This window comes from Thamnophis elegans, chromosome 1 (assembly GCF_009769535.1).
Source record: "Thamnophis elegans isolate rThaEle1 chromosome 1, rThaEle1.pri, whole genome shotgun sequence".
NCBI classification, from domain to species: domain Eukaryota; kingdom Metazoa; phylum Chordata; class Lepidosauria; order Squamata; family Colubridae; genus Thamnophis; species Thamnophis elegans.
The window spans coordinates 87661786-87674814 of NC_045541.1; the positions used below are offsets into that span (position 1 = coordinate 87661786).

The window sequence follows — 13029 nt, forward strand, 5'->3', positions numbered from 1 at the left end:
CAAACATCTGCTATGCTATGGCCATTTGTTACAATGCCCTAATGCACAGGCCATCTTAACTTGTCCTTGGCCAAATTTTTTTTTAATATCTCCTTATTTCTTTATCTTCTTTATCTATTCTGATAAGCTTCTATAAGTCTTCTTAATTTATTTTTATTTTCAATGCTTCTTTACTGTGTTCATTGTAGGATATATATTGGTTTACGACTTTTTTCTGTTTCATTTTTTTAAAAAAAATATATTAATTATGTAAAACACTTTAATTTTTTAAAATAAAAAGCAATAGAAAAATATTGAAGCAAATGCTGGAAGCTGCAAGCATGATACATATCTGCCTGGTGGATATTAAATTGTCTTCCAGCTTCTACAATAATTGCTTGGTTCATCCTCTAATTCTGGAAGATGAAGGCAGCAACATTAGATAGTTGACACCATCTCTAACTATGGCCTCTGGGCAAAAGTCCGTATAAAAGAAACTATTTATAGATATAGCCAGTTGTAAAAAGAACAATGGCAGAAGTTTTATCACATCTTCATGACATAAGCCATGATATGTATGTCCACATATATTCTGGTTCAGAAACATTTTTGCCAAATGTATAACCTCTAGAACATGGGTGGGTAACTGTCAAGTTTTCAGAAGCTGGAAATAAATGGTAACAGAATATGTGCGATGTAGATCAATAGCATCTGGAAGGTTGCACGTGATCCATGTCTATCTACTCATCTGGAAAACATAGTTGGAAATTAATACTTTTCCTATGTATCTCCATAATATCTGTTGATATTATCTCCACAAGGAAATTAGATAAACAGAATTATAGGCTAATAAAGACAGAAAATTAGGAGTTCGTTGCAAATGCCAAAATATATCAAAGTCAATTTTGGAGAAACTCATCTAATTCAGATCATATTTTTTTTTCATACAATCAACATTAATCTACATCAAGTCTAATTAATGAAAGTATAATGATAGTCCTGAGTTTCTGGAAAAAGTTACAACATTTACAGAACATTTATGCAGGAACTCATTTGTTGTAGTACAAAACAGGTCGATCAAATACAAAAATATATATGCTAATAATAAAACCTTTTATGTGTGCCATAATATAATCACATTTTTTCAGTCTGAATTTGCAACAGAGTCTTTTTAAAATAGTACAGCAGATAAAAGTTACACCAAAACATGTTGTAAAATAATTCCAGAAGGTAAAGAAGAAAGACTTTTAATAACTTATGATTAACGGAAGAAGGACTCGGTTACTTGAAGAACAGTGAATTTTGTTAGAATTTCCCCTTGGCAAATGATAGTTATTAGAATAAGGTTGAGGAGAAGAGAAAAAACTTTAGCCCTTGCAGTGTCTAAGCAGACTCTGAAAATTTCTCTTCATCATTCATAATTTACTCTAGTGTACCCTCACTGGTACAATCAATATTAAATACATCTTATACAGGAAAACCAATTTACTAGATGTGAAAATGGAGGCAGAATATCTTTTCATAGTTATATAGAAACAAAAACTGAGCAAAAACAATCAACTTTCCAATATTTCTCAATTTAAAGAAATATTTTCCTGTTAGAAGTTGGTCCTTTAGTTAAATATTATGCATCCCCTTCATAAAATATGTAGATCACGTTATTGGCAATGTATGGGCAACATATAAGAGTCTCAAAAATAAAAAGAATGTGATAAAGCTCTTTGAAAAAAAAATCTTAAGGAGAATATGAATATTTATCAATTCAGAATTACACAGTTCCAGTAATTTGATTTAACAATACAGTTTTAGATAGCATTGAATCATACAAATTCACTTCTATTACTATTTGCATTCTACAATTAAAACTTCTGAAGACAACTAATAAATGCCATTCAGTGACATATGTATATTTAATATGGGAATGTAAGCCACTAGGAATTTTGTGTAGGATTTTTAAGGTTTCAATGAACTCAATAGATTACACACAGAAAATGTTCTCCTTTGGGTGGCCGTTTTTGTGTCTCATCTCAAAAGGAACTAAACCGGGAAGCAAAAATTTATATTATTTAGTACAAGTGCAGCTCTCTAGTTTCTAATCGTCTTTGGATCCCTTTATTCCTGGTTCATCTTGTAACCTAGAAAACAGACTCTTCTAGAAAACCACGATAGCTCTAAAATAAAACCTGCATAGCAACATTTGAAATTATTACTATGATGCTATATAATGCTTCTATAACAAAGGCCAAAATTAAACCGTGGGATTTCCATGCCTGATTGTTTCTTGAAAAGCCAAAAGCACTGTAATTATCTACTCTTTTATTATAAACTCACACAGTGTGTGTGTTCACATGTGTTTTAAATGGCATTAATATATGAGACATAGAAATATAGAGAAAATAATTGTCTCTGAAATAATTAATGTTGCATTCACACTTTTTTCTAGGAAGAATAGTAAAAGTTTATGCCAACAATTCTCTGCTTTCTTAATTTTCCATTATGACTTTTTGACAAGGCACTAATTAAGTGATTCATAATACTTAACATTGGGAACAAATATTATTTCCATTTATTATTAATAGTCTTAGAGAGTATTGCAGTAGAAAAAATAATTGCTAGTCACAGTACGGTTCTTTCCACATATGGGTGAGAATAAAATACAAGATTAATCTTACTAACCTGTGGTGTCATTCCATGGCAGATGTACATGATTGGAATGTTTTCTGTATCTGGTCCCTGATCGAGGCACAGATCACTTTTTAGGGAATTCTGTAGCTAGAAAATATAGAGAAGATGGCTAAGTACTCAGGGGAAAAAAGAATATAAATTACTTGTTAAAACAGGACAAAGAATTATACCTGTTGCAACTATATTTTTGTAATAAATGTTTAACTGTCATTGAGTGAAAAAGCTAATATATTAAAATTGCGTAGTGTGAAACTTCAGCTTAGTCTATAATATATCTTTTAATTAATGGGTTGCTGCCGGCATTACTGCCGGTTCGGCACGCATGCAATTTTGCGCGCATTTGCAGTCATAAAAAGGTCTGTGCATGTGCAGAACATTAAAAAATGGGGGGGAGGACCATGCCACGCTGACCAGGGAACTGGTATGGAGATGTGGCAGGCCTAGGTTGTTGCCAGTTCTGGTGACTCAGGCCGGCAAATCACTATCAGTTTGGCTGAATCGTTGCGAACTGATAGGAACCCACCTCTGCACCTGACTCTGAACAGTTTATATTATAATAAACTATGAAAGTAAAGGAAGATGGATTGTGGTCCCTCTATACAAAAACACAGCTAAATCACATCCGTCCATCCATCCCTGGGAAAACAACCAGGTCTTCAAGACTTTGAATTAAAAAAAAAAATTTTTTTTAAAGAATTTTAATTAATGATCAAAGAATTTCAATTAGAAAAAGAATTTCAAAATTCACTAGGGTTCCAACTGTTAACTTGCTCAGTAAAGGTAGTAAATGGAGATTTGTTCAGTTTTGACCAAACTTCAGATCATCAATGTGCATTTAAAAAGAAAAAAAATGATACAATGTAAATTGTGTTCAATGTATCTTCCTGGTACCTTGGATTCAATTTTTAAATATCCAACTTATTTCACACTATTGCAAAATACTACTGTTTTGTATATAACAGAACAAAAATCTTTTTTTCACATAAAAACCTCTTTTAAAGGCCAAAACATTTCTTATACAAGCTTTGGAATTTGCTGCCATGAGATTTGGTGCTGACAACTCACACAGCTGGCTTCAAAAAAGAGATAGACCAACTTATGGAAGTCATGGAGATCAGTGATAGCAGTGTAACTGCCTCTGCAGGTTTAGGTTTAGGTTTTATTCAACTTGTATGCCACCCTATTCCCGAGGGACTCAGGGCGACTAACAAAACCAAGGGAAGGGGGGGGGGACAATACAAAAGGGAAGGCAACAGAAACAAACAGCAATACAAAACAATTTAAAAAGGTCTCAACAAGCGCACCAATTCGAGTGGGGATGGAACTCAACAGCCCCAGGCCTGCTGGAACAGCCAGGTCTTAACGGCTTTACGGAAAGCCTAAAGGGTGGTGAGGATCCGAATCTCCACGGGGAGATCGTTCCAGAGGGCCGGAGCAGCCACAGAGAAGGCCCTCCTCCGGGTGGTTGACAGCCGGCATTGGCCAGCAGATGGAATTCGGAGGAGGCCTAATCTGTGGGATTTAATGGGTCTTTGGGAGGTAATCGGCAGGAGGCGGTCTCTCAAGTACCCAGGTCCAATACCATGTAGGGCTTTATAAGTGACGACTAGCACCTTGAAGCGTATCCGGAGACCAATAGGCAAGGTTATCTACTGAATGACTAGTGAGCTTCCTTATGCAGTTGGTTGGGCACCGTAAGGCAAGACTGCTGGAGTAGATGAGTTAGGGATTTGATCCATGAGGGCAATGCTTATGTCATTATGAACACAATTATCCAGAGCTGATTAATCACAACAGTCGTGAGTGGTGCAATGGTTAGAAGGCAATATTGCAAGTTAATTCTGCCCATAGCCTGAAGTTCGATCCTGACTGACTCAAGGTTGAATCAGCCTTCCATCCTTTCAAGGTGAGTAAAATGAAATCCCAGATTGTTGGGGGCAATATCCTGACATTGCAAAATGCCCAGGGAATGCTGTAAAGCACTATGGAGTGGTATATAAGTCTATTGCTATTATTAACAGATACATTTTGTTCTTAAAGCTTTTCTCTCTGGGCCATGCTCGGTCCACCTGCAGGAAACTGCTCGTCCCTATTTCCTTCCTAGGACTGCTCAAGCAAATAAAATGTCTCTTACCACCCCATAGGCGACAGTGTCAGAGTACATTCTCATCTCGGGATAGACAGTGACAAGATACCACCGGAAGGTCTTGCACTGCAGCTTTTTCCTCAAGGCCTTCCTCTCTGAAATATCCCCAATGTCAATTCCAGAATCCTGCACATGAAAGCCAGAAGGAAGGTCAGAAATATCAAAGTCACTCTTGCCATACACAGAGCATTTATTTCATCAGCATTTCAACTTTAGTGATCCACAGAAAACTTCCCACAGGTTTTGAAGGATTTTAAATTGGTTCCTCAATGACAAGACAATTTCCAGATTCCAAAACAATTGAAACCAAATAGCAAGATGGTCTGGAAAACATTTCCGTCAACAAAATCAGAAACATATTCCAGATATTGCTAGTTTGCCAAAGCTGAAGAATGGCTTTATCAATGCACAATCCATGCACATATTTTTCAGTCCATCATTTTCTTTTTCACATATAAATATAAACATTTTGATGGCCTTTTCATTAGAAGCATTTGCAAAGACAGTTTAACTTTTTATTATATTTTCATAGCTAAGCTTTGCTGCTGCTAACATAGATTCCTGGAGTTTAAAACAGCCATGTTCCATAAAAAAACCCATAAACTGAAATCACTTAACTATCTCATTACAGCCTGTAGAAACTGTAGTGTTTTTGAGAGGCACAGCTACACAGAAATTTGGGAGCAAAGCAGTTTTTGACAGGGACCCAAATTATATATAGTGTATATAAAAAATTATGCCCTCACATCCCAGAATAAATGAAGTACAGCTTTTTAAAGTGAACTAAAAAATCAAGAAATATTCAAATGGATACAGTGTTGATGACACTTCAATAGCAGATGCGATAAGAATGGATGAAGGAACAATAGATGGAAGGAAAATGCTTGATTGTTTTGTGGTAAGGTTACATTTGGATTGAATGAAAGCTCATAAAGGGTTGATTTTAGTATATTAATTTTTTGGGGGTAGAGGAAATAAAAAATATTTCAAGGTATATTGTAATAATTATTTTACAAGATTTCATCACACAGTGAAGTCCAAAGCAGAAAAGACACATCTTTTGTTTTCATGGATGTGGGGGAAAAAGTTACAATGAAATAGGAGATGTCTTACATTTTAATAGATCCCCCACTCCTGTATTTTAATAGAACATTATCATCTGGTATATGATGCAAACTAATACAATTAAAGATATTATGGAGGTAAAGGTTAAATCAGCCTTCCAGTCTTCTGAGGTCGAGAACATGAGGACCCAGATTGTTGGACGCAATATGCTGACTATAAACGGCTTAGAGAGGACTGAAAAGCACTGTGAAGCGGTATATAAGTGCTGTTGCTATTACTAAAAGTGGGTGGGGAGAGTCTCCTCCACCCACAAATCAGTCCTATATTAGAATTCAGGTCCAGAGATCATTCTTTTATTTCAATACTCTCAATTTCTTTCTCTATGATCTTGATATACTGCTATGAATTAATTGATGACTGAAACGGATTTTTAATGTTCAGCCAATATTTATGGTGTTCTGAGTAATGTTCTTGTAGAAAATCAGTCCTATCAAAATCAGTTAAAAGCACAACTGGGCAAAGTTTCAGGTGACACAAATCATGTGATGAACATTCATTGCTGAACAAGATTGAGGCTATTTGATCATATCTTTATGATATAATTATCCTAATCTGGTTCTTGTACTATAAAGTTGATGAAATAATTAAACGTTACTGCCGTACTACTACAATTGTTAAATGACTGTTTCTAACTGATAATCCTCTTAGGCTTGACTAAAGGACATATTGTCTTGGGGGTATATGTTTCTCTTGGCAGACTTCTCAATTTAGCAATGTAAGTATTGATGATTATCAGTTATCACTTGGTCTCACAAGACAGATTCTTGAAGAAACTTATGAATTTGAAATGGATATTGTTTTGTAGAATAAGGCTATATGGTCATACCAGGGGTGAAATTCAGCAGGTTCTGACAGGTTCTAGAGAACCAGTAGTGGAAATTTTGAGTAGTTCGGAGAACTGGCAAATACCACCTCTGGCTGGCCCCAGAGTGGGGTGGGAATAGAGATTTTGCCAATATCCTTCCCCCAGCAGTGGGGAGGGAATGGGGATTTTGCAGTAACCTTCCCCTGCCATGCCCACCAAGCCATGCCCACAGAACCAGTAGTAACAAAATTTGAATTTCACTACTGGGTCATACTGATGTCTATTTGTAGCCTACCTCCTGAGGAATATTCCATGCCATGTAAACATGGCTTTTGAATTCATCCATCCAAACTTCAGCCACTCTTAATGCATTTCTTCGGACATGGGATGTTAGATCTTCTGTGTATGGTTTATGAGCTCGTTCGATATGGGCAATCCTAGAGCAAGGTAGGACTTCAACGCTACCGCCACACTGCCAGACCTAGAAAAAAAAGTATTTTGCTATATTGGATAGATTCATTTTACCAAAAAGTTAGTCCCTTAACCAGATTTCACAATGTATAAAAAAGCTCTCCTGGTAGTATACACACTTCAACTCATAATGTATGAAAGCAGTTCATATACTATGGTATTAAATATAAAAAGTTGTATCTTAATTTTAGAGATATATTTGTCCCCTTCCCTATTTAGAATTTAAATCTGGATATCTGAACCTCAAGGATGTAAAAAGAAAAAAATCAAGTAACTACTACAAGGCTGAACTTACTTACTTTTGACCTCTAGTACCCATTTGAAGTAATTCTGTGCAAATTATGTTTTAGGCAAAAGTGAGAGGATAAGATACCATCTTAAATACATTAATCTAAGGCCTTCCAAACTGGAGAACTCCACCCTATCTCTGGAATATTCTTAAATAAATCATCTCTACAAAATATTATTGTTATGTAGAATTTTGGGAGGCTATTTTCTTTTAGCCCTACTATGAAATTTTTCTGGACTGTTTTATTTTAAATTAATCTTGTATCTCATATTGGCTGAAGTAAGTAATCTGGACCATTCAATCAAAAATGAAAAATTAACTTGGTCAGGTTTGTTTATTTCCTATTCATAATAGGTGAGAATACCTTGAATAACGTGCATGAGCTATTAAACAGTCTTCCTTAGTCCTTGGATGAGAGAAAACCAAGAAATGAATATGGAGTTAGTAGAATAAATTAAGAAGCCAAAAAAGGCAATGAAAAACAATGTCCATATTGTTGCCAAAGAAATCCATGAGAAGTCCAACTCAGATGGAAGGCTTTTCTTTCCATTCATCTGTTATGCCATGTTCAGTGACCTATTTTATATATTTAGACCATTTGGCTACAATACAATAGACTTTGGCTGGGGAATTGAAGGCCACATATTTTAAAGTTGCTAAGATTGAAAAACACTGAGATATTTGATAACATTAAACACTAGATGAATATGGGGAAAGTTCCTGATGTTTATATGGGTGAGTGCTCAGTTTTCTTTTGGGGGTGGAGGTGTATCCAGTATATATGCTAGAAGACAAAAGCTTCATGCAGCTTCTACCTTATATTAATTTCATCATTTAAGCCGGTAGGAGCCCCTTTTTTATTTCTAGAATTTTGCTATATAATGAAAAGAAAAATGGGGCACTTTTCATCTCAGGGATATCAAGCTATTATGGAAAGCAATAAGATATTATTAATATCATATACATTTGTGAAGAATGTTTTAAAAAGTACCTATAAACTGTTTTTCATTAATAAAACAATAATGAATAAATGATGCTTGTGAATGTTAATAGATTTTGCTCCGGCTGTACATGTCAGTTGTTTTCATTTTTTTTTAACAATACAGAAAACTACAATAGGTCCATAGATTTTTAACAGAAAATAGAGACAGAAAGTACAAAATATGCAAATATAAGGAGAAAACAGATAAAAGTTTCTATCCTGAAACATAACGTCCCCAAAGTTTATGAACGAGATCCATTTTTGTTTAAGTTTTATTGGCTTCCAACACAGTAAATTTCACAAACAATGCTAACATCCATATTTTTCTACTTGGTCCATATGTTAGGATGTTTTGGTGCTTCTCAGGGTTTGCAGAACTAATCTTAGATGCTATTAAAAATAGGAGGAACAGTAAATTTACCCCTTCCACTATTTCTTTAAACTAGCATGTTACATTTGGAGCTTTAATTCTGCGGTAACTGTCTGCCTCTTAAATATGGACTGTTATACATGACATACTATTCCCCCGTCCCCAAATTACATGTGAATACATAGTGAAAAATCTCAAGTTATGTATCATGTTGAGGGGGAATTTTATTTGACTTTTATTTCTTTGGTGTCTACGTTGTTTTTTTAAAAAGCTGCTCTAATTGCCATAAAATTGCTTTTATGTGAAGTTTTTAAGAAGAGATTGGACACACATTTGTCTGAAAAGGTGTAGGAACACCTGCTTGAGCAGGAGGTTGAACTGGAAGACCTCCAAGATCCCTTCCAACTCCATTATTCTATTATTTTTCCTGACAGGCACATGCCACGTAATGGGACAAGAAGATACTCAAATATTCTGGTTTTGCCACTTGGTTCAGTAAGATATATATATATATTTGAAAATCTGGTTTTAAGAGTAATAAGAAAACATTTTACCATTCAATTTAGAATTAAATCCTATTAAGACCAAATACGTATTTATCTTTTTTTTCCCTAAATGATTGTCTGAAATTCAGGAAAACTGAACAATCTCTCCTTGAAACCATAATTTACAATAGCAGGGGTCCAATCTCATAAAACTGATATGAACAAAACCTTCATTTTTAAAAATCATTTTCACCTATACAGCAGTGACATGCAGTCAGGGGAGGCACAGCCTCACCACTGTCAATCATGAAAAGGAAAAAAAATGTAAACAGGAAAAGGCGAGTGCTGAGGTTAGGCTAGCTAGCTGCTGTCTCACCTGAATGACTGCCTGTTTAAAAAAGCCTCTAAAAAAGCGCCCTCTACTATGAGGCAGGAAAACTGCATGCCTCATCTAGTCTGACTTTTTAGGCGCTCGAGCAAAGTTAAGTGAGGGTTAAAAGCCTAAAAAATCCTGAGGTAGTTGAGGCACGCAGTTCTCCTGCCTCATAGTAGAGGGCACATTTTTTAGAGGCTTCAACTCTGTCATTCTGTTTAAAGCTGCAGCATCGCGCTCACTCTTCTCTTCCTCTTCTCTTCGTTTCTGATGCCACCCAACCCCACCCCACGCTCCCTATTTTTCTTCAAATTTCCTTTTTTGTTCTTTTTTCTTTAATAAATGCAATGCTCAGGCATTCTCTCCTCTCCCGCGACACCCCACTGACTAAAGCACTTTCTTTCACCCGCCTGACCCTAAAGCACTTTCTTTCGCCCGCCTGAGCTCTGCCGTGGGCGAAAGAAAGTGCTTTAGTCAGTGGGGTGTCGGGGGAGAGGAGAGAATGCTCAGACATCAGTGCCTCACCAGCCATAAACCTCACCACAGGTCACTGCTATACAGTAATAATTTTATACACAATATAGAAGGATTATTCTAGCTACAAGCTCTGTTTCTTCTAAACATTGGAATTTCACAGATGTGTGGATCACAGTTACTATTTCTCACATCAAGATGCATAATAAGGTTGTTTTGTATCAATGACTAACAACTTTGAAAGTAATATGAGACCAAGTTTGGCATCGTAACTAACCCTGGAGACATCCTTGCAGTAGTTGGTTGCAGCTGGTACGCCCTGGTACAGGAGTCTGCCTGGAGCACTGGGTACCATTCCGGCCAGTGCTCTGGAGGGCCCACCCACCCATCTGCACTCCTTACCTGTCTTTAAAGCCTTCAGCATTTCTGTGCATGTGCATGATGCGTACAGTGCCTGCGCGATGCTCCGCCAAGCAGCTGGAACATCACGGCGGCTTGCGGAGGCGTCGCTAGAAGGTAAGATGCATGCACACACTGCACGCGTTCATGTGGAGGCCGGTGGGCCCCATTGTAACTGTACCAGTTGCAATGGGTTCCAGAACCCACCACTGCATCCTTGGTACCATGAACTTCATTTATTTGCATTCCCACCTATTGGATTGTCTGTCAGCAGATCTTTGCAATAATAATAATGAGTGGAGTTTACATTCCTTGCTACTGGTTTATTGCAATTCTATCTATCTATCTATCTATCTATCTATCTATCTATCTATCTATCTATCTATCTATCTATCTATCTATCTATCTGGTTATGTGTTTGTATGTTCTAGCATAACTCTGGAATATCTTGAGAATTTCAAACAAACTTGGTACACAGATGACTTACTCTCTGGAGAAAAATACTGTGTGGGTAAGACAGCCCTAACACCCCTTGGTGTGTGTGTTCTGTTAAGATACATCTTGTTGTGCCGTACTTCCATACTGACTTCTACTGTACAGCACAGTGGAGTTGCCAGGGTAATGGCTTCACAGTACTCCACAAGGGGGCTCCCTTTGGTAAGGGGGAAATCCAACATTAGAAACTACCATTGGTCTGGACATTTCCTCCCTATAAATAAATACCCGGGCAAGGACAGGTTATGAGCTAGTAGGTTCATAAATGACTGTCTCATTGACCCAGCCCTATTCATAGTAATTAAAAAGATTGCAGTTTTTCTTTTTTGTTGTCTATTGTTTACATTCCTTAATCTGTTATTCTCAAGATAATGGGAGAAGATGTCAAGTTGCCCAGAAACTAATTTAATACAACTGTATGGTGTTTCCCCATTATTACAAATCAGCATATTGTGTAGAAATTGTATTTTTCTTCATACATAAAATGTCAAATTATGCTACTGTTAATTTTTGAAGCCCAGTGAAGTGTAAATCTGTACAACGGAGGCTGAACAACAATTCTTGGTATTGAACAGTCCTGATCTTTTTAATGAATTTGAAATAAGAAGGCATCATTTAATATTCCACTTCACCATATCTTTGATTTTGCTAATAATTCTTCATTTAACTGCAAAATTAAACTGCACCTGCTTATAACACACACAAGTACACAATTGGCCTGATTTAACATGTGCTACAATATGGTTTGTAAACAGCAATTACTCAGTTCCTTGGCGCACTCCAATTAAGGTTTAAGGTTTAAGGTTTATTGGGATTTATATGCCGCCCTTTTCCCTGAGGGGACTCAGGGCGGCTTACAACCACAGGGGAGGGGGGTGCAAGGTCAGAAACAAACAATATGTGCACAAAGAAAAAATAATAAAACACAACTTTCATTCAGCAATCAAACACTCGGGCGGGTAATTGGAACCTATCCCCAGGCCTGCTGGGAGAGCCAGATCTTGAGGGCTGCGCGGAAGGTCTGGATAGTGGTGAGGGTACGGATCTCCATGGGGAGCTCGTTCCACAGGGTCGGGGCAGCAACAGAAAAGGCTCTCCTCCGTGTGGTCGCCAGTCGACATTGACTGGCAGATGGGATTCGGAGGAGGCCCAATCTGTGCGATCTAATTGGTCGATTTAGGGAGGTAATCGGCAGAAGGCGGTCTCTCAAGTACCCAGATCCACTACCATGGAGTGCTTTAAAGATGGTCATCAGTATCCTGAATTAATCAAACCTGTGGGTCTTCTCCTTCTTGTCTAAACACTGTCAGTCTTTGTTCTATTTTTGCAGTCTCATTAATTACACTGCTTCAAGAGGCATGAATTCATTTCAGATCTTAAATGCTAAGCAGAAGCTGTCAAGGCAAGGGCTGATACAACTAGCTGGCTGCACAGAGCAGAATCAAAATCCAGTCTAATTATTTATAAGGATTCATGCAACTAATGTTTTACAAATATTGACCTAAACGCATCCAGCTTCCTAAAATAAAATAAACATAAAACAAAAGCACCTATTATCCATTGTTTGACCCCATGATATATGATAAAGACAATAAAAGCAGCTAAGAATTTATACTGGATGGGGAAAAAAGACTGGTTTGGGGCTGAACTATTGTGGCTGTATATTGTGGGTGAGAAAATAACCTAGGAAGATGTTGAGTCAGCTCATGCCTTTGCTGTGTGCTCACACCATGACAGAGAGAAACTATGACTCCAGTGGTGGGATTCAAATTTTTTTACTACCGGTTCTGTGGGCATGGCTTGTTGGGCATGGTGTGGCTTGGTGGGCATGGCTTGGTGGGCGTGGCTTGGTGGGCGTGCTTGTGGGCATGGCAGGGGAAGGGTACTATAAAATCCCCATTTCCTCCCGATCAGCTAGGATTCAGAAAGCAGAGAATAGATGGGGGTGGGG

General features: G+C 37.2%; 1 protein-coding gene across 2 annotated transcripts in view; it reads right to left on the reverse strand.

Moving 5' to 3' along the window:
* Window positions 1–13029, reverse strand: part of GALNT18 (polypeptide N-acetylgalactosaminyltransferase 18) — a 351075-nt gene that overhangs the window by 42452 nt on the left and 295594 nt on the right. Inside the window, exons 7-9 of one of the 2 annotated variants that reach the window (XM_032227368.1) lie at window positions 7036–7221; window positions 4799–4936; window positions 2656–2751 (exon numbers count right to left, since the gene is read on the reverse strand). In XM_032227368.1, the coding sequence (XP_032083259.1) occupies window positions 2656–2751; window positions 4799–4936; window positions 7036–7221 (420 nt within the window). The remainder of the gene's footprint in view (window positions 1–2655; window positions 2752–4798; window positions 4937–7035; window positions 7222–13029) is intronic. The other variant, XM_032227361.1, reaches the window with a different exon arrangement.